This window comes from Muscardinus avellanarius (assembly GCF_963383645.1).
Source record: "Muscardinus avellanarius genome assembly, chromosome: 7".
Taxonomy (NCBI): Eukaryota; Metazoa; Chordata; class Mammalia; order Rodentia; family Gliridae; genus Muscardinus; species Muscardinus avellanarius.
This window is the reverse complement of record NC_137793.1, coordinates 28275091-28296624: the sequence shown is the minus strand read 5'-3', so window position 1 is coordinate 28296624 and position 21534 is coordinate 28275091. Positions and strand designations below refer to the sequence as shown.

At 53.2% G+C, this 21534-nt stretch overlaps 1 protein-coding gene across 1 annotated transcript in view; it reads right to left on the bottom strand.

Annotated features, from left to right (window-relative positions):
- Positions 1-8896: 8896 nt before the first annotated feature.
- The window catches only part of OBSCN (obscurin, cytoskeletal calmodulin and titin-interacting RhoGEF), a gene marked incomplete at both ends in the record, with an annotated part of 117594 nt that continues 104956 nt past the window's right edge, over positions 8897-21534 (bottom strand). The window contains 23 exons of the mRNA XM_080698667.1: positions 8897-9068; positions 9290-9439; positions 9602-9677; positions 9964-10187; positions 10362-10601; positions 10798-10882; positions 11638-11808; positions 11997-12119; positions 12695-12862; positions 12962-13072; positions 13273-13350; positions 13882-15817; positions 16150-16227; positions 16598-16643; positions 16741-16893; positions 17630-17656; positions 17862-18034; positions 18360-18437; positions 18987-19047; positions 19723-19923; positions 20024-20098; positions 20292-20464; positions 20711-20823. Of these exons, the coding sequence (XP_080554793.1) occupies positions 8897-9068; positions 9290-9439; positions 9602-9677; positions 9964-10187; positions 10362-10601; positions 10798-10882; positions 11638-11808; positions 11997-12119; positions 12695-12862; positions 12962-13072; positions 13273-13350; positions 13882-15817; positions 16150-16227; positions 16598-16643; positions 16741-16893; positions 17630-17656; positions 17862-18034; positions 18360-18437; positions 18987-19047; positions 19723-19923; positions 20024-20098; positions 20292-20464; positions 20711-20823 (4712 nt within the window). The remainder of the gene's footprint in view (positions 9069-9289; positions 9440-9601; positions 9678-9963; positions 10188-10361; positions 10602-10797; positions 10883-11637; positions 11809-11996; positions 12120-12694; positions 12863-12961; positions 13073-13272; positions 13351-13881; positions 15818-16149; positions 16228-16597; positions 16644-16740; positions 16894-17629; positions 17657-17861; positions 18035-18359; positions 18438-18986; positions 19048-19722; positions 19924-20023; positions 20099-20291; positions 20465-20710; positions 20824-21534) is intronic.

The window sequence follows — 21534 nt, the reverse complement described above, 5'->3', positions numbered from 1 at the left end:
GCTTGTTTCTAATAGTTCCTTAGTTAATGATAGTCTAGGTTGTTTTATTGATACCTGTTTTCTAACTTTCTGCTGGAATGCTTCTATGCACCCTTGGGCAGTAATAATGCGACTGCCTATAGCAGTTCCTTGGCCTATAAGAGTGGATGTAAATTCCCTTCCAGTTTTGCTGAACCGAGAAAAGAAAGATTTTGGAATTTCTGCTCTTATTGCTGTAATTGACCGCGGCAGTTACAGCTGCTGCCGCTTTGGCGACGTCTATAAATACTGCAGCCACTATGAATGCCCTATCCTCACATGCGGCTACTGCCATGGCTCAGCAAGCTCAAATAAATGGACAACTTAAAGCTGGCATATTAATGGTAAATCAAAGAGTAGACCTGTTACAAGAACAGGTTGACATTCTAGGGCAAATGGCGATGGTACCATGTATCCATAAATTATCTGGATTATGTATAACGTATGTGCAGTATCAGAATTTCTCCCATGCAGGTAATTTGTCTCGGCAATTAAGCAAGATGCTTCTAGGGACTTGGAGCCGTGAATTTGAACACACCATGATTGAGCTTCGAGCGTCCATCGTTGCAATTAATTCTACCCGTGTAGAAGTCGCCACAGTACGACAATAGATGGACTTGATACATGGAACATTGGGTTTCTTAAAAGATTGGGGTGTCATGGCATTCTGGGCATTCTTGCTGGTGGTAGCATGCTGTTTCCTGGTTGGATATATCAGGCGAACTTGACAACGCACACTGCAACAACAGCGCATATTGGTGCAAGCTATGGCAGCCCTTGAAGCTGGCTCATCTCCCCACATATGGCTCAGTATGCTGGATCGGTAGTCAGTGACGGGTAAGATCGTCCCCGGGACCATATCAACCTAAGACAGGGAAACAATCATGCTATTGTTCTCCCAATGATGGGTAAGAATGGTCCTTGAGGGTCGACAACCTAAGACAGGCACGATCCTGAGCCTTATTTTAATAAAACAAAAAGGGGGAGATGTCGGGGCCCACTCGGCTGGACCGAGATGGCACCCAGGCTTGTTGCCAGCGTGGATTCAAGATGGCGCCTAGGCTTGCAGCCAAGTCATGAGACTCACAAGATGGATGTCTCCTTGAGCATGCACAGTGTGCCATGCTACATGCCTGCAGAATGATCAGTGACACAAAGCCTCATGCTGCCACCAGCCTGCCTATTAGAGAGTCAGAAATGTGCATGCCCTAGCTGTGGAAGCTTGGGGTTGGTAGGGAATAGAGGGAGGGATTATGATGCTGATATATATTGTGCTTGTTGTATGCATTGTCAGAGATATTAGACATATTAAAGGAAGAAGAGACATATTAAGGATCCATTAAAGAAGAATTCATATTTCAGCTGAAGAGGTGTCTGTGTCGTTCTCTAAGCCCCTGCAGGTCGGAGTCTTAGGGGACGATACCCTTGTATTTATTAAGTACTTTCTCCTGTAGCGTGTCATTTATTTACTCATGCTCCTATTACTGAACTTTATAATTGACCAGATTGATGGCAGTTACTTCAAGTTGGTGTGGGGTATTTGCTCCATTTGGCCCATGGCATCTTCTGATTTGTGTGTTCCCATTTACGCTACACAGTCAGCTGTGGCATGGCTTGCCTTCTATTGGAGATCGAGTGCTACATTTTTTACTCCTGGGGGAAGATGACCACGGGGGCTTTGGAGATGCCTCGGTACCCAGGTGGGGCAACCCCGTGGGAGAGATCAAGGAACACACAGCCTCACCCAAGACAGCCCAGGCTAGTTCACTAGCTGGACACTAGTTCAGAGAAGGAATAAACTCCATGACTCCTGAAGCCAAACACTCAATTCTACAATTCCAGATACTTCACCACTGCCAAACAGGCTCCAGAGAGAGATGTGTGGTTCTAGGCAAGATCAAAAGGTGGAGGATGCCCAGGTCATGACCAGGAGCCAATGTATCAGAATGGGTGAAGCCTATGTTAGAAACAGGAGTGCTAGGCTGGGCATAGTGACACACAATTGTAATCCCCGCACTTGGGAGGCTGAGATGGGAGGATCGCACAGGTCAAAGCCAGCTTTAGCTATTTAGTGAGGTTCTCAGCAACTTAGACCCTGTTTCCAAATAAAATATAACATAGGTCTGGGAGTATAGCCCAGAGGTAGAAAAGCCCTTGGGTTCCACCCCCAGTAACACACACACACACCAAAAAAAGAAAGAAAAGAAATATGAAACAGGAATGCTAAGCCTGGTGTAGTGTTGCATGTTTTGATCTCAGCATTTGGGAGGCTGAGACAGGAGGTTCACAGTTCACGGACAGCCTCAGCTACTTAGGCCCTCTGCAACTTAGTGAGACCATGTTTCAAAATAAAGAATAAAAAATAGGGCTAGGGGTGCAGCTTGGAGGTCGAATGCCCCTGGTTCCATCTTCACTACTGCAGAACAAAACAAAACACAACAAAAAAAGCAGGAGTGCTACACTAACATGTTGGTGGGTGAAGTTTTAAATAACAAAGAACAACCTTGATTTAACTTTTTTCAGAGCCTATCCTCATCTCTTTAACTTTCTTTTGGCTCTCTGGGTTTATTTTGTTTTATACTTTGTTCAAGTTGAAGACTAGATGATAGATTTCAGGTCTTCTGTCCTAATATGCCTGTATTTGTGGCTCTGCAATTCCCTGTAAATACTGCTTTCTTTAGCTACATCCCACTACTTTGATGTGTTGTTTTCATTTTCATTCAGCTTAAAATATGTCCTGATTGTGTATTCTTGGATACTTGGATTATTTAGAAATCAGTTACTTAACTTCCAAATAATTTGAGTTTCTCAATTTTTTTCCTCCCTCCTTCTTTCTTTCTTTCTTTCTTTCTTTCTTTCTTTCTTTCTTTCTTTCTTTCTTTCTTTCTTTCTTTCTTTCTTTCGTGGTTCTGGGGATGGAAACCAGAGGCCTTTTACCTTAGGGCTACACTCCCAGACCTATTTTCTATCTTATTTGGAAACAGGGTCTCACTAAGTTGCTGAGAGCCGCACTAAATAGCTGAGGCTGGCTTTGAACCTGTGTGATCCTCCTGTCTCAGCATCCCAAGCGCGGGGATTACAAGCGTGCGCCACCACGCCCGGCTCTCAGCTTTTTATTTAATTTTTTTAATTTTTTTTAATTTTTATTATTGATGTCTGTTAAACTCCATTGTAGTCCGAACACATATAATGGCAGTCTTTTAATGCTGAAATGTGTTTTGTCTTGTTTCAGTTCTGGAGATAGAATCCTGGGTCTCATGCATGCTAGGCAAGCTCTCTATCATTGAGCTCTTAATATATATATATATCTATATATCTATATCTATATATCTATATCTATATATCTATATCTATATATATATATCTATATCTATATATATATATATATATATATATATATATATATATATATATATATATATATATTCTCCTGGGCTCTTTTTTTTTTTTTCTGGTGGTACTAGGGTTCCTGGAAACCCTTCTACCCCCAGGCTACACTCCCAGACCCGTTTTTATATTTTTATTTGGAAACAGGGTTTCTTAAGCCAGCACAGCTGACTTCAAACCTGCGCGATCCTCCTGTCTCCACCTCCCAAGTGCGAGGATTACAAGTGTGCGTGCCACCACGCCCAGCTATCCTGGGCTCTTATTTTTTATGTTGCTGCAGAGTTTCACTAATTTGCCAGTCTGGCCTTAAACTTGTGATCCTCCTGCCTCAACCTCTCAAGTAGCTCATACTTCAGGCATGTGTCACCTCACCTGGCTAAGATGTGCTTTATAGTCTGGCCTATTTCTAATCCTGGGGGGGGGGGAATTCCATGTGTGTTGAAAATAATGTATTCTGCTCAGCGGGCAGTTATGAGGTTTTAGTTTTTGGACTCACATGAAGATGGCAATGCCATTGGAAGAATTTATTACTTATATTTCCCAAGAAAAATGTGCAAGCTGTGCCATGCAGGACCTCATGCAGAAGCAACAGGCCCAGACGGGATAGAACAGAGGCCGGGGAAAGTCTATACCAGAGCTGATATTGGGATTTCTATGGGAAAATAAGGTAGTTCTGGGCAAACCGGTCAGAACTGGCTGTTTTGAATAATTCTAGTTAGCTTTGGAGCCAACAGTAGTTCCTCATTAGATGGTACCCAGCCCTGGGTTGATTTAAGGCAGAGGAAATGTGGACCTAGTGAATGAGTTTGATAAGGAGACAGGGGTGTGGGCTCTGGGTGGGATTGTCTGAAAACTGAAGGTATGACTGGGCTATCCCTCTGCTTTCTGGAGAAGTGCCTAGCTCTCCTGTGGGGAAGTATCCTCTGCCCATCAGTGAGTTCACAAATACTAGAGTTCACAAGAGTGCAGAAAATAAAGCGTGTATTGTGGATATTTCTGTGTTGGTTTTGTATCCTGTTACTTTGCTGGATTTATCATTTCTAAGAGATTTTGGTGGGCTCTTTAGGGTTTTCTGAGTATAGAATAAAATCATGTGCAAACAAGGATAATTTGACTTTCTCCTTTCCTTATTTGTTTTTCTTTTATTTCTTTTGCCCAGTTGCTCTAGCTAAAACTTTCAAGTACTATATTTATTTATTTATTTATTTATTTATTTATTTATTGTGGTACTGGGGGTGGAACCCAGGGGCTTTCTACCTCTGGGCTATACTCCCAGACCTCTTTTATGTATTTGGAAACAGGGTCTCACTAAGTTGCTGAGAGCCTTGATAAGTAGCTGAGGCTGGCTTCGAACCTGCGCGATCCCCCTGTTTCAGCCTCCCAAGTGCAGGGATTACAAGTGTGCGCCACCACGCTCAGCTCAAGTACTCTATTTAATAACAGTGGCGAGAGTATACACCCTTGTCTTGTTCCTGATCTTAGAGGAGATGTTTTAGATTTTCCCCCATTCAATATGCTGCTGCCTATGGGTTTGTCATATTTATAGTTGAGGTATGATCCTTCTCTACCTAGTTTTCTTAGGGATTTTATCATAAAGAGATACTGAACTTTGTCAAAGTCTCTTCGATATCTATTTTTATCCTTGAGTCTGTTTATGTACTGTATTATGTTTATTGATTTGCACACGTTGAACTATCCTTGCGTCCCCGGAATGAATTCATATCACATAGTGTGTGGTCTTTTAATGTGTTATTGACTTTGATATGCAAGTGCAACTTTAAAAATCTGTGGTTTTCTCTGTTGTACCTGTATTAGGTTAGGTAGCAGGATAATGCTGGCTTCATAGAATGAGTTCCTTCCCTTTATTTTGCATAGAATAATTTGGGGGGGCATTGTTTGTGGTACTGGGGACTGAGCTCAGGCATTCTGCCACTGAGCTATACTCCCAGCCCTTTTTATTTTGCAACAGGATCTCACTAAGTTATCATGCACTAGCTTCAAACCTGCGATCTCTCCTGTCTCAGTCTTCCATGGGTTATAGGCATGTCCCACCATGCCTATATATATTCATAGAATAGTCTGAAGAGCATTATTTCCTTAAAAATTTGATAGAATTCAGCCATGAGTCCGCCTGGTTATTAGCTTTTTCTTCATTGGAAAGAAAAGCTTTTCTTTCTGGTTATTAGCTTTTCTTCATTTATTACTTAATCTTCATTACTTATTATTCATCCACTTAGTTTTTTATATCCTCTTGGTTCCCCTTGATATGTATCTAGAAATCTGTCCATTTCTTGTTTTTCCAATTTATTGGCATATAGTTTTTCCACAGTATTCTGTAATGCCCCTATGGATTTCAGTTGTACCTGTGTTTTTTTGTTGTTTGTTCTATTTTGTGGGTTTTGTTGCTTTTGTTTTGCTACTGAGTATTAAACCCAGGGACATTGCAAACAGGGTCTCCCTGAGTTACCACATGCTGATGTTGAACTTGCATCCTTCTGTCTCAGCCTCCCAAGTTCTGGGATTACAGGTGTGGACCACAAACCACACCTGGCAACCATGATATCTGATGTAATATATACCCTTATTTTCCTCTAATTTTATTTATTTGGTCCCTTCCCCTCTCTCCAAAGAACCAGCTCTTGCTTCATTGATCCTCTGTATTTTTATTTTTCTTTTGGCCTCTATTTCATTTACTTCTAGTCTGATTTTTATTTCTACTGATTTTGAGTTTGTCTTGCTTTCTACTTCCTCAAGATTTATCATTAGCTTATTTTTGAAACCTGTTGTTTTTAATGCAGACACTCACCGCTCTAAACTTCCCTCTTTTGTAGTGCCTTACCTGCATCCTCTAGGTTCTGGTATGTGGCATTTCCCTGTGCATTCGATTCTGGGAATTTTAAAATTTGATCCCTTTTTCTTCACTGATCCACTGTTCATTCAGAAGCCCATTGTTCAGTCTCCATGTGTTTGTATAATGTGTTGCTGTGTGGTTTGTTTCAGGTGGGCCCAGTCCTACTGGGTGTGAGATGATAACTCATTGTGCTCTGGATTTGCATTTCCCTGATGATTAATGAAGTAAAGCATATTTTTATATGCTTGTTGTCCATTTGTATATTTGTTTTGAAGAAATATCTATTGAAGTCTTTTTCCCATTTTCAAGCCGGCTTATTTAGTTTTTTTTGTTGTTGAGTACCAGGAGTTCTATGCGACAGACCAGCTCGGCTGGAGCACTGGGACCTTTGGGGACAGGGTTCTTGGAAGGTGGGCAAGGATTCAGCTTAGTTCTGCAGTGGCTTTTTCTGCAGCGACCTCTCCCCCTTATCAAATAAAACTCCTTCAAGTCCCTGTTCACGGCGCTAAATGTGGAGATTTTTCTCCAGAACTTGGGAGGGAGAAACCTGAAATGACTGACCCGGACAATTGCCTCTCATGCAACTGACAAAATTTATTACAAAATTAGTAGGAAATAGATCAGTAGGAAATAGAGAAGAAAAAAAAGCAGCGTGCTTACCCGCATGCTGGGGAGCCCGAAAATGGAACTCCAGCCCCTTTTGGGGACCTCAACCCTTAAATAGATTTTGTATTGGTATCTTTCTCATCAGTGTTACCAAGGCAATGGGCTAGATACTTATTCCTTAGCTAGGTGGTGCCTCTTTGACTCTGGACAGTGCACGTACTAAGTGCAAGGGTCAAGAATCTACCTGGCCCTTGGCTCTATTGTATTGGGCATTATTGGTTGCTCATCAACTAGGGTGCTTTGAAGCCGCACACAAAGTTTACCTTTCCTATATCCAGGCTGGATCCCAGAGGAGAGGAGGTAAACAGAGGCACCAGTTGCCTTTCTTGTAATTTTAGGGCTAATGGCTTCAGTTGACTCTTAAGGCTAATTTTACTATAGGTTAATGATTAGAATGAAGGGCAAAGACAGAGAGGAACTCTGCATTGTAATCACTCCCTGCCTGAGTGCTTGCACGGCACCTAAGCTCTGACTAGATTTTACATTTTGGAAATGATCAAAACAATTTTCCAATACCAGCACATTAATACATTTTGATGCCTCTTTCCAATACTGGCACATTTTCCCCTTCTGTCTTCTCTAGCCAATTTTATTATAGCTTGGAGCAAGGCAGGGGGAGTCCAAGGGCTCACACATATACCAGAAAATTTATCTTCCACGGAATCAGTTTCTCCCACAGTGCTGATTTTTGGGACCTCGTTTTACATCACCAGAGCCATACCAAAAGAACAATAGCTATGAAAGAATATCCAAGAACAAGGAGTAGTCTGACCAGGAACCATGCTCCCTCAGGGCTTGCTCTCTTTAAGCATGTGCCACGTCATGCGTGCAGTGATCATGCAGACTTCAAGGGAGGCAGGCCGTGGCAGTTCTATATATATTCTGGAAATTACTCACTGGTCAGATGTATAATATGCAAATATTTTCCATCATTCTGTAGGTTGTCTGTTTACTTACCCAATTGCTCCATTTGCTGCACATTAGTTTTTAAGTTTGACCTAGTCCCACTTGTTCATTTTTACTATAATAAAACCCCTGAGGCAGTCTATGAGGAACGTGAGGTTTACCTGGGTCACAGTTTGGGAGGTTGGGCGGCACCCGCTCTGGCCCAGTTCTGGTGAGGACCCTGCCTCCTGGCTGCACCTCATCGTTGTAGGTTCAGCAGTGGGAGCCCACACAGGAGCAAAGCACATTACATCTTGAGCCAGAATGCAGGGAGCTCATTAGTTATTCTGGAATACTTTCCTTCCTTACTTTTGTGTATGTTCTACAGGTATTTTCTTTGTGTGAACCTTGGCAATTACATAAAACATTTTATAGCAAGTATTTCAAATGAATAACAACTTCCATTGCAAACAAAAAAACCTAGCACTTACATCTCACCACACATAGTTTATTTGTGTTACAAATTACATCTTTTAATATTATGTATCCATTAACAATTTCCATACCAAAACTGTGAGCCAAAATAAACCTCCTTACAAGCTAATTATCTCAGGTATTTTATTATCGTAACTGGAAACTAAAACAGTTTGTCTCAAATTTCCTTTCTCACTAGAAATGAAATGCAGGAGGCAACACGACTCCTGAGAAAGAATATGAGGTGGCACTTGTCCAAGGCGGCATTTGACAATAAACTTACTCCACTGCCCAGGAGTCCCATGGCAGGGAGCCTGGGCCACAGCCAGGGCCAGGCATCCTGGTACCTGCTTTTGGAGGCTGGTCTGCTTTTCACTAGAGCAACTTGCTAACAATGCTTTGATAAAAATCTCGGGTCCCTCCTATCACTGGGCAGTAAATGCATACTCATGTGGGAGAAGACTCAGCAGGGCTGCAAGAGCTCCATGGGACCCACCTCTAAGGAGCCTTCCCTGGGCACAGGAATTCAGAGAAGCAAAAAACACGCCACCTGGTTTCACAACATTTATTGGTGCATCTGTACCCCACAGGTCCCCTAATCAGGGCCACCACTGCTCAGCGCGCTTGGGCCAGGTTGTGCCTCTTGTACAGCAGAGCCCGCCGCTTCTCACGCTCGTGGACGAAGGTGCGCAGCCGAGCGGTGGGGAAGGTCACTGGTGCGGGCCTCGCTGGACCTTCCTCTGTCAGCCAGGGGCACTGGAGGCAACTGGAGGCGCAGGGCCGGCCCCTGGTGCAGAGGGAGAGTCAGCAAGCCGGCCAGGAAAGGCAGGGTGGGTGCGAGTGCGGGCCAGGGGGCTGGGCTGCATTCTAGGCATGGAGGGGCAGAACCAGCAGGCCAGGTGGGTGGGGTGAGCTAGGCAGGAGTGGGGCCTGAGGAAGGCTGGGCAGATGTGTGGAGGGGCAGGGCTGGCACACAGAGGTGGGGCTGAGAGTTGGGGCGAGCCTTACCAGGGCTGAGCACACAGGGCGCCTCGAAGGAAGGCCACCGCACCCCCCGACAGCCCAGCGTAGCAGCGGCTCAGGCGGATGAGCCCCTTGCGCAGGCCCTTCTGCAGGTCTCGTGTCCCCTCACTGCTCATCGGGTACTCGGCGCTCAGCCTGTGTGGGAGACGCAAAGACTCAGTGGGTGGAGGAGTGCAGGGACTCCAAGGTTACCTATGATAGGTGATGAGGTACTGGGGGACTCCAAGGTCACCCTCAGATGGATGGGGCCTACCTTGCCCACCTAGTACCTCTCCCTAGACACCTTAAAGGACTCACATGATGAAGGCTGTCACACCGATGGCCCAGATGTCTGTCTGCGGAACAGCCCCTTGACCTTCTAGGAGCTCTGGTGCTGGGGAGGAGCATGGGTGGGTGGTCATGAAGGTGAGAAGCCAGGTGGGTGGGCCAAGTGGGGGAGTGCAGGTAGAGGAACAGGTGCAGAGGCGTGGGTGATAAGATACAGTGGGTGGCACAGGTGGGTGAGCTCAGGTGCTGGGCAGGAATGGAGAGGCCAGGGTGAGGGGCCAGTGGGTTGCAGTGGAGCTGGGAGCAGAGAAGAAGGCTATGCAGGAGGACAGAGGCTTCTCCCCCCACCCCATAGGTCAGGTGCCTGTGTCTTGCCCCAGCCACACACGCACCCATGGTCTCAAGGTAATCCTTGAAGTTCTCAGGGGGCAGCACCTTCTCCTGGTTGAGGCTCTGGGCATTGCCCAGGTCTACCACTTTCAGCAGGTTGTACTCAGTGACCATCATGTTCTCAGACCTCAGGTCCAGGTGCAGGATGTGCTGTGCATGCAGGTACTGGGTGGCGCTCAGCATCTGCCACAGGTAGTCCTTCACCTCGGATTCCGAGTAGGAGGTCCTAGGGCCACAGGAGGTTCAGTACAGGCCCCCACGTGGGGCGTACCACATGGAGCAGGCAGTGCCGAACCCAGTGTGGAGTGGTCAGCAGGCAGTTGGAGGTGAGCCGCAGTCCCCACAGTCCATCCCAGAGCCCTGAGCAGTCTATTTATCCAACCCTTCATCTGCCTCTCACCTCTCAGCCAGGCAAGGGAGCAACTCGGGCCCAGAGCACAGCTCCAAGATGAGCACCAGGTGTCGGGGGCTGAGATAGGCTGCGTGGAGCTGGGCTAGGTGTGGGTGGCGCAGTCTCTTGAGCATCTCGTATTCCCGGAGCACAGCTGTCTTGTCCTCAGGCCGGTAGGGGATGATCTTGGCTGCCAGGGCCCGTCCACTTGCCTTCTCCCGGCACTGTCGCACCACGCTGAAGCGGCCCCTGGGTGACGGGGATGGGTGGGACTTGTGAGTGGCCCCGCATACCCGGAGGAGCAGGGACCGAGCTCAGTGAGGAGGTGGGGGGCATGGGCAGCAACCAGAGGCACTGGGAAGAGGCTTCAAGCCACATGTGGTGGGGGACATAAAAAGCAGCAGCAGGTGGGGCCCCACCACCCAGTCCCTAGAGGCCCCCGCACCTCCGGATCTGAGTCTGGAAGGCGAAGGTCTTTGTGCTGGGGAGGGGCTGGGCTGGCCGCCCTTGGCCATTCTCCTCCTCAGAGGCTGTGGAGAAGGGTGGGAAGGGTCAGGGAGGGAATCCAGCAGCCCCAGCTCTCCCCAGCTCCCATTCCCAGGCACCAAACAAATGGCCCCTCTCAGCTTCGACACACTCTGGCCTCTCTCATTCCTCAAACCACTTTGCAGGGAATGGAGGTATCTAAATGTGTGTGTGGGGGGGCATTGAGCAAAATCAGCCATCACAGAAGAGTGTGTGTGACAGCGACAGGACATTCCAAGGAGGGGACAGGGACAGCTGTGGCACCACTGTTCAACCTAGAAATAGCACCCAGAAGCCGGGCGTGGTGGCGCATGTTTGTAATCCCCGCGCTTGGGAGGCAGAGACAGGAGGATCATGCAGGTTCGAAGCCAGCCGTGCGCGCTGGCTTAGGAGACCCTGTTTCCAAATAAAAATGTAAAAATAGGTCTGGGAGTGTAGCACGGAGGTAGAAGGGCTTCCAGGAACCCCACTACCACCAAAAAAGAAAAGAAAAGAAAAGAAATAGCACCCAGAGAAGTCACTGCCACTCTCATGGTGGCACATGGTGGGCCAGTGTGCTCCCTAGCAGGGTGAGGGTGTAGGTAAGTGAAGAAGGGCGTGAGGGATGGGGCTCCAGAGCATGTAGGCTTTCAATGATGAATGCCTGTGTGGCAGGTATTCTTTCTCCTGCAGGCAGTAGCCATCCACAGGGTGTGGCAGGGGGACCTGCATCTGACCTACTGGCCACCCCATCCACCCTGTGCACCCAAGAGTGGCTCACCCAGGTGGCTGGGTCCTCCCAGGAGGACCTGCTCCGAGGGGCTGCTATAGGGGCCCATCCCTGCCTTGCTGACGCATGCTGTCCGGAAGGTATACAGGCCACCTCGAGACAGTTTGCTGGCGAGGTAGCAGCAGTCAAAGATGTCAGAGGCCAGGGTGGTCCAGTTGCCGCCTGGGCCACGTGAGAACAAGCTAGTGAGAGGCGGTTGGGGAAGGTAGGAGGCAAAACTATTCCCCGAGGCCACCCACAGGCACAGTACAGGCTAGGTGCCTCCCTGAGTGCCCTCCATACCAAGCCATGAGGGGGCATCCTGTCCCTCGGGGAGCCCCAGCGAGGTGAAGGCAAGGGCCATCCTGTACCTTCTATGCAGCCCTGCACAATGTATGTCACGGGGCCACAGGATTCCACAGGCTTCCAGACCAGCAGCACTCCATCTGCATAAACCTCTCCAATGTCCGGGCGTGGGGAAGATGAGGGGCGCTCTGCAAGGGGTCATCCCATGTCAGAGTGAGCACTGGACTTCCAGAAACCAATTTCTGGCCACACCCTGCCTCATCCTTCCTCACTGTCAGCAGCTGTGAGGTCCCACAGACACACTTCCCCATTCTCACTCTTAGGACGGGCAAGGTTCCAGCTAGGAATGGGCAAAAGGGGCCTGGCACGTCTCTTTGATCAGACATCTGGCAGCCCTCCCTGCTGGGAACCCTGCTGGCCAGCCACATTGCCAGTGTGCACTCAGGACCCCTGGAGTGGCCCAGGATCTGGCCAAGTTCCTCAGCTTTGCTGGATACCCCAGCCAGTCCTGCCCACCTTTGTCATCTTCTCTGACCTCCTGCAGCCCTGTCTAATCCCTGGCCATTCCAGGAGGCACCTAGAGTAGCCAGGAGCAAGGCCCAGCCCCCATGGGAGCAGGGATACTCTGGCTGGAAACACAGACACACACCCTGGAGGTCGCTTCCTGAGCTCTGGTTCTACAGCCCCCAATCCCAGCAGAGGGAACTGGCACTTGCAGCCCCACCTCCCCGGCCTGTTGGAGCCTCTGGCATGGCCCACCCACCTGCCTTCCGGAGGATGCCCGTGGTGATCGCTGTCCCCAGCGGGTTGCTCACGCTGCAGGTGTACACACCCAGGTCCTCTGTGGTCACCACCAGGATGGTCAGCAGCTGGAAATTCTTCAGGGTGGAAGAGATGAGGAGGCGGCCACTGCTCTCCAGGAGGTCCCCATCTGGGTCAGGGCAGAGCCAGCCTCAGTTTCCCCCTGGACAGCAATGACAACATGCTGGCCTGCTCTGTCCCAGCCCCAGACCTCCAGGAAAGTCCTTACCTTTGCTCCAGGTGGCCTGGGCGGCTGGTTGGGCTGATACCTGGCAAGCCAGTGTAACTGACTGACCCAGGACCACGGTCTCATCTGAGAGTTCCCTCAGGAAGGATGGCGCTGGGAAGGGGCATGGGAAGAGCCTCAGGGAAACCTCCCAGCCAGGAGTACAGGTGGGATCCACCTATTCTCAATACTACCACCTCCCCCAGGAGGCCCTCTGGGACTACTTGGCCTACTACACTGAACCCTCTCAGGGTGGGAGCTTGCCCACTGGTCCAGGGAGGAGTGTCCCTGGGGAGGGTGGGCGGCCTACTCACCTTGGTCCCTGCCCTTCAGACCTGAAAGCCTAAGGGAAGCCAGGCCTGCCTTCTTCCTGGGGGGCTCCTCCTTCTCACCTGCAGGAGGAAGGGGGCCACGGGAGTCTCAGGTGAGAGGCCTGATCCCCTGGAAAAAAAACTACCCCACCCCAAACCCACCTCATATTTCTGTGGCACAGGGGAAAAACCAGGGGTGAGGGCTATGAGAAATGAGCTAGGCATGCTGGGGAGACTCCCTCCCTTCCCACCTCCCTCAGCCTCAGCTGCTGAGTCACTGAGAGGCCTGCCGCAGGGGCCTAAGAGGACTGCTGGAGCCAGAGGCAGGATGGTCTCTTGGGTCAGAGGAGTAGGTTGGGGAGGGTCTGGGGATCCTGGTCCACCCTCTCCTTGGGGGCCGTGGCAGGTGCCCAGTCAGGAGAGGTGGCTCCAGGACACAGGCAGAGGCCCAGGAGGTGGGGGCTGGGAGTGTGAACAGCTTCTGGCGCCAGGGAGGGGGCCCAACAGGATCCTGAGCTGTGGATCCCCAACATAGGAGGATGAGGTGACCCCATGGGTGCAGAACAAGGTACATGCACATGCCAGATGACTGGAAGTGGGGAGGGGAGTCACCTTCCGGCCTGCCCTTCAGGATCCGGGAGATGTGGGCCATAGAAGCCTTCACTCTCTGGCGCAGTCCAAGTTCCACGGGCTCCTCCAGTGGCAGGCACCTCCCAGGGAACGGGAAGAGGCTCCGGGTGGGGGACCACTTGCGCTTCCTGCCTGCAAGGGCCTCCCCCAGCAATGCCTCCAGGTCGTCCTGCTCCTCTGTGATCTCTAGGCTGGCTGGTGCACCCAGCTCTCCTGGCCAGGGCCAAGCGGCCTCAGGGAACTCTGCCAGCCCCTCCCCAGCCTCTGACTCAGGGGACGGTGGCTCAGGCTGCTCCCAGGGCTTGGGGACCCTCCTGAAGATCATGAACTCGAATGGGAGATATTTGATGTCGTACAGGTCAGAGAGGTTGAGGTAGGCGGGATCCACCTCCGAAATGTCCAGGGATATGGTGTCAGCCGCCTCTGCATCACCTGACAAGTCCCGGATCTGCACCAGGGACACTTGCCCAGCTTCCTCCTGTGAGGTCAGCTCTGGAGAGGCCCTCAGGGAAGCTCCGCTGGCCTCAGGCACAGGCCCCCAGCTGGCCTGGGGCAGGGGGCTCTCACCCCTGGCCTCATCCTGCTCCTCTGAGGACTGGGACACAGCCCAGGCCATCCTGGCCCACAAGGGACCCTGCCCCAGCATGCCCCCTGCATCCCCACCAAAGGCAAAGGTGCCGTAGCCTGCCACCCCTGCATAGCCCCCACGGGATCCCAGGGAAAATTTCCGGGTGGTTGCCTGCTCCTGTGGCCGCTGTGAGGGGGGTGTGGCGTCGGGAGGACTCCTGGACTCCTGGGACAAACCCTTGGTGTCCAGGGTGAGACCGGACTCATTGCTGGTATGGCAGGCTGGCCCAAGGGAACTGGAGGGGCAGGGCTGGGGCCTCCCAGGTAGAGAGGCATCCTGGAGCCCCTGCTTAGAGTCTGGCAGGAGGCCCACCTGGGCTGGGGAGGGGGGTTGGGAGAGGGCCTCCTTGACAGATCCTGGAGGGAGAGAGCAGGAAGAGTGTGGTGAAGAGAGGCTACAGTGCTTCTTGGTGACAGAATCCTGCTCGGGGTGATGGGAGGGGGCCTGCTGCTCTGGAAAGGCTGGCCCTTCATGCCAAGTAGGCTGTAAGCCACCACCAGCAGATGGAAATAGCTTGGCCCCCTCAGGGTGCCTCATGTCCCTGGCAGAGGCCTTACTAGTCACTGCTGGGGGGGCTGCAGAACAACACTGCCTCTCGCAGCTGGTCTCAGGGGAGGGGCTGGTGGTGCTGGGTGGGTTGTGGTCCAGGGTGCGGCTACCACTGGGGGCCTCCTGGGCGCTGGCACCAGGCAGCCGCAGGGCAGTCTCGAAGGAGGACATGTCGGTCCCCAGCGCTGCCTGCTCCTCCTTGGCAGCCTCCTCCTCCAGCACACGGTGCTCCATCAGAGGCTCCCGCAGGCCAGGCAGCACCTTGGCGATGTACCCACCCTTCAGCAGGTGCTTCCTCCGGGCCGCATGCCGCCTGCCCCCTGGGGCTGGGCTCCCACGCTCTGGACCCTCTCCTGCCTGCTGGTAGAACAGGCTGCTGATGACACTGTGCCGTGGCACACAGCCTGGGGACGTGGGTGGCCCAGTGCCTTGAGAGGATTCCAGGGGAGCTGCAGCCAGGGCTGGCACCCAGCCCTCCGCCTCTTCTGGCAGGCTGGAGGAGGGCCGCAGGAAGCCCCGGGGGTGCAGCAGTGGGGAGTGGGCCACTGGGGAGGGAGGCAGAGATTTGGCCCGGGAAAATGGGGAGATCTCATTGTCAGAGGAGGAGGAGGAGCTGGAGGAGCCGCTGGCATCTCCGCGAAGGTGCCGGGCCACTCCCAGGGAAGGGCTGTCAGGTGGGCCTTGGAGCAGCTCCGGGATGGAGCGCATCACCAGGATGGACTTGTAGCTCATCAGGGAGCGCTGCGAGGGCACAGGAGCAGATTGTGGGCATGGTTGGTGGGCACAGGTTGGTGGGCATGGCCGGTGGGAAGAGGGGGTGCCCTCTACCCTCAGAGCTTTGGGTGGGCCTAGAGGGAAGATCCAGGACCGTTCAGGGTCCTTTGCACCCCAGGACTTTGTCGTTCTGCCCCTCCACCCCAGAGCTACCTTCCTTGGCACACTCTCGGGGACCCAGATGAAGAACGGAACGCACTGGCCTGGTTCCCTGCACTCCCAGACCTGGGTGGTGCACTCAGCCAACTTGCTGGGCCTTTTTTCTCCTCCCCCGCCCCTCCTAGAGGTGGGTACCTCACCTGCCAGCGGCTTCGGGCCAGAAGGAACTTGAGCTGTTTGGTGTTGATGAAGTGGGCCTCCTCAGCAGGCATGGACTTCTGGGGTGAGAGGGCAACAGCTACAATAAGTGGGACCCTGGTGCTCTAGAGGGGATCCCTCCTGGAATGGGGGCCCTCTGCCCTGAGGCCTCATCCTCTCAAACTCTCTCGCCCAGATGCCCAGATGGGGAAGGGTAAAGCAGAGGTGGGGGTAAGTCCCTGTCCCTGACCTCCTGGGAGCTCTTCAGTGAGTCCCAGGACCCTTTTGCCAGTTGAAGTGACAAATTCTCTGGACTGCGGGGTAAGAGGCCGAGGCACCAGCCGTACTTCTGTGCTGACGGGCTCCGTGGCCCAGGCAGGCCCCACCCCTCTTGTCCTCAGTTTCACCCCCTGCGGAGCATGGGGTTGAGCCCAAGCTGGACCTACTCACCAGGAACCAGGGGTGGGCAAGGCACTGGGAGGCATGGGGCCGGGCCCTGGAGGAAGAGGGAAGCCACAGTGGGCCAGCTGGTCAGCTGGTCCTGGGGGCAGGGCAGCCAGACCTCAGGTGGGGAGGGATGGGCCTGCACTCACTTGGGGGCCCTTTGCAGTGTGGCCTTGATGAAGTCCTTGGCATCCTCGCTGAGATGGACAGCTGTGGGGCTGCTCCAGGACACCCGCCCCTCCAGAACATTCAGGAGGGTGGCACGGTCACTCTCACCCGCAAATGGGGACGAGCAGGTCAGGCTGAAAGCAGAGACTGACTGAGGGTGGGCCCTTAGCACCACTCCCACTCAGCCCTGAGAATCCCAGCTAGTGACTCAGGTTTGCCCAGAGAGCTCTAGGCTCAGCTTGAGGTAGGGATCCCCCAGGCAAAGGCTAGAGTGGGTATCTGAGCTCTGAGGGTGAGGATCTAGGTTCAGGCTAGGATAGAAATCAAAGAAGGGTCAGCCCATATGGGTGCTCAGCTTTAACCTGAAGTAGGGGTCAGGCCTCTACCTATAGAGGAGATACAGGCTCAGCTTGAACCAGGGGATGTATGCTAGGCCTGAGTGGATATCTGGACTCAGGGTGGGGCAGAGCTTGGGTTCATCCTGGGGTAGGGATCTAGGCTTAGTATGAGACAGGGATCCTAGGTCAGTTTGGGGTAGGCACCAGTCTGCCTGAGATGGGGATCAAGTTCAGCCTAAAAGAAAGATCAAGGCTCAGCATATACCACCTGCATCCTCAGGACACAGTAGCCATTGTGAGTGACCCTAGACCCTGCAGAGAAGCAGCTCATCTCTGTCTGGTGACAACAGGGAGTCTGTGAGAAGCACTGGGCAGGAACCTCTTATCAGGGTTGGCTGAGGACCTGTTCCCAAGATAGCTGCCCTTTGGGACTCGAGTCTCTGATCTGGGGAGCAGCCAGCAGGGCACATGGCTGTGGCCTGCAGGGCAGGAAGTTTTCGGAGAGGCAGCTAACAGGGTAAGCTCTGCTCACCTGAGGTAGGAGATCACCCCCACGGCCCTGCAGAAGAAAACCATTCACTGTGAGTCACCCCAAGCCCTGGCCCACAGACAAGGGGTGCATGTGGGGAGGAGGCTGTGTGAGTCAGGGCTGGAGGAGGAGGAGGCAGAGGTTCAGAGCTGCCCCCCGGCTGGCTGCTAGGCTGCCAGACAGCTCCCAAGTGTGGTCCCAGGAGAGCTGCAGCCCTGACAGGCCCGCTGCTCACCAGATGTCGGAGGCCTCGCTCACGGGGGTCTGCTCGATGATCTCAGGGGAGACAAACTCGGGAGAGCCATATTTGCTGTACTGTGGCTCTGAAGGGGTGATTTTTTGGGCAAAACCAAAGTCGCAGATTTTAATGTCTTCCCGAGCAGGATGCACCATCAGGATGTTGGGGGGCTGACAGGAAGAGGGGAGTCGCTGAGGGCTGCACTCAGGGAGGAGGTGACTCCCAAGGGTTCCAGCCTCAGGGGAGACACAGGGCCCATTCGACCAGCATAGGGTGGTGGGGAGCCCCCAGGTCAGACTGGCATTATTTGAGGATAGCCTCTGCTGCATCAGAGAAACCCCACAGGGCAGGGCTGCTGGGAAGTACTGAAGTCCTCCATTGGAGGGAAGCAAGCCCTACCAGGGCAACTGGACGTGGTGGGCCTGTGCCTCCCCAGCCCCACGTCCCCATCCATTCCCGCCTGGGTTCTGGAGGTGCCAGGGCTAGGGGCCGTACCTTTATGTCCAGGTGGAGGATACCGTGACTATGCAAATACTGCAGTCCCTCCACCAGCTGCTGGATGTAGACCTTGACCTATAGCAAAGGCTGGTGCTCAGTGAGGGGTCCAGCCCCCCAGGTGTGTGCTCATATGATGGGTCCAGCCCCCCAGGTATGTGCCTGGTGAGGGGCCCAGTCCCCAAAGGTGTTTGCTCAGGTGAGGGCCCAGCTCCCCCAAAGGCAATCGCTCAATGAAGGTGCCTGCCCTTCAAGGGATGTGCTCAGGAAGGGCCCAGCCCCTCTACTTCGTGCCCAGCTCATTACCAAGGACAATGCCTTTCTCCTCCCGAATCAGTCCCTGAACAGGTCCCACAGGGCACCTGGGCATCCCAGACTCCATGTGCCCCAAACTGGGGAATTCCTCAAAGATGAGGATGGTTTGAGTAAGTAAAAAGCCACTGCCTGAGTGCAGGAAGGGAGCAGGCAGCCTTTGCCCCATGGGCCAGGTGTGGTGGGGCAGGGTATGGGGGGCTGGGATCCTGGATCTGGAGGCCAGTGCCCTGGCCCATGTTGGGGCCACCAGGTCTGAGTGGCAGTGGGGTCGGGGTGCAGCTCAGATAGGCAGTGGACAGGGAGCATGGTCACCTCAGCCTCAGTCACCACGCTTTTCTTGAAGAGGCGGTCCAGCAGCTCTTCAGAGGAGCACCTGGGGTCAGTCAAGGACAATCTGCCTGGCTCCTAGATGCCATGCTCATGGGGAGGCAGCTAGAATGGGGGTTCATGGGATGTTAGGGTGGGGTGCTGGCATTCAGGTTAAAGGGAGTGACACAGAGACCCCTGGGACCCCAGATGGCAGCCCTGAGGAGAGGGCTGAGGCACACCTTAGAGACTGAGGCCTCTGGGCAGAGCACATCCTGACTTCCCTTCACAAGGCCCTCTCCAGGAAGAGGACATCAACTCAGGGGAGGGAGGGCAGGAGCAGCTTGTCGAGCACACAGGACTCCCCAAGTGGTGAGACCTTCAGCAGTCACGGCCCGTGAGCAGTGAGGCCAGACCCAAGTAACCTGCCTGGACAGCTCACCTATGGGAGGGGACTCCTGGCCACCTCCACTGAGGATATCTGGACCCTTGGGACCAGCCCAGCCACCAACACTGCCTGGTGACCCCGAACAGTGACAGAGAAAAATCCCATGTTCAAATCCCTGGCCTAAAGTATCATGAGCTGCAAGAACAGGGGCTGTTTGCTACACAGTATTGGACACAGGAAGCTGGGCTGATGGTTGTCAGCACAATCTAGCCAGGCCCCATGTACACAGCTTCCCAACCCTTAGGCTGGTGCCTGCGGCGTCTTGGGCCTTCCCAGGGACCAGGAACAGGATACAGTTCCAGGATGAGGATGAGAGTCTTCCGAGTCTCAAACTGGTCCAGCAGCCCAGTGACCAGCGGATGGCTGAGGGTGGCCAGGATTTCTCGCTCTTGGTACGCCTGGGCCCGAGTTTTTTCTCGCAGGGGGATAAACTTGGCAGCACAGAACATCTTATTTCCTTTGTGCTGTACCCTTTTCACGAAGCCAAACACACCCCTAGGGAGGGTGGAAAGAAGAAAGGAGCTCAGGGTGAACACGCCATGCCCAGGGGTCCTGGGAATCCCAGGAGCTCCCCAGGAAAGGGGCTGAGTGATACCTTCCGATCTCCTCCTGGACCTCGTAGAAGGAATGTAGCTTTCTCCGATAGATTTGCTTTTCTGCGTCAAGCTCGCTGTTATCTACAGTCAAAGAACAGGACTGGTCAGTGTGGGCCGAGGTGACCGCTCTGGTCCCCTGCTCCCTGATGCCACACCTGGGTCTGAGTCTATAGGTGTCCATGGGAACTCCTCAGCCAAGTGCCTCCCTGGAGTCAAAGGGTGCCCATGGGACCTGCACCCAGCTGAGGCCTAGGAGGGGCCAGCAACTCACCCCCACGGACCAGCAGCTCTGCCTTGCAGAGCACCTGACCACCTGCATTGCGGGCAAGACAAGTGTAGACACCAGCATCATCCTGGGCCACGTCCTTCAGCACCAGGGCGTACCTAATCCCATCTTGCTGCTGGCTCAGCCGGGCGCTGTCCACCAGCTGGACGTCATCCTGGAAGCACAGGGCAGGCCCAACCGCCATCAGCCCATCTTAGAGACCCCAGCATCTGAGCCACCCACCCCTCACTGAGTGGGTCTCCACCTTCCCCATGTCTACTCCAAGTCCAGCCCTGAGGGGACATGGAGAGATGCCAGATGGAGTTGCACAGAAGGAACCACATGATGAGCATTCACTACCTCTCACCACACACACAACTGCATGCAGGTGCCCCCAGCCTGCCTCCTGGGCCTCTCCTACCTTGTACCAGGTCACTGTGGGTTGTGGGTTCCCCTCAATGACAGCCTCAAACTGCGCGGTGCCACCAGCCTGAACCTGCACATCTTCGATGGTGACCTGCATGGATGGGGCCCCTGGGAGGGCAGGGAAGGAGTCATGGGGAGGGCTCCCAGGTGGCATGGACCTAGGTGCCCGCAGTAGCACACATGCGCAGATGCTCAGGAGGTCTTGAGATCCACCCAGGGCAGCAGAGCCACCGCCCAGACCTCTGACAGTTGGGAAGTGCTTCCCTCTAATAACTGTCTTCCCTGCTTTGCCCAAAGCTGGACAAGCAGCCACAAATACAGCTCAGCTTGCAGAGGCAGGCAAAACCTGCTAATGGGCTGTCGCTCTTGAGCATGGGGTCCTGCAGGTACCCAAGGCTCTGGGGTAACCCAGGCTAAGTAAGGCATGCAGGTGACCTGGCATGGGTGCACACTCAGCTCAGCCAGCCTAGCTTCATACCTGCAGCACTAGTGTCTGTGGCCTGGTACACATAGGTCCTTTGTGTGGTCTCTGTGACCACGTGGCTGTGGACATCCCAGAGCAGCTGCCCTGCACCTGCCCCTGGCCAGGCCACGCCCTCCACCCTGGAACCACAGACTGGATGAGACTCTACTCGGTGGAGACCGGCTGGAGGCCTGGCCCTGCCATCTCCTGAGAAGCTGGGCCTCATGACAAGGTGGAGGTTGCTAGCCTGTTGGGAGCTGCCGCAGGAACCCAGGGACAGTGCAGATGGAAAGGCCCAGGCCTGTTTTGCAGAGGGGCCCCTCACCTCTCACCAGAGGTTGGCCTCTCTTCCCTGC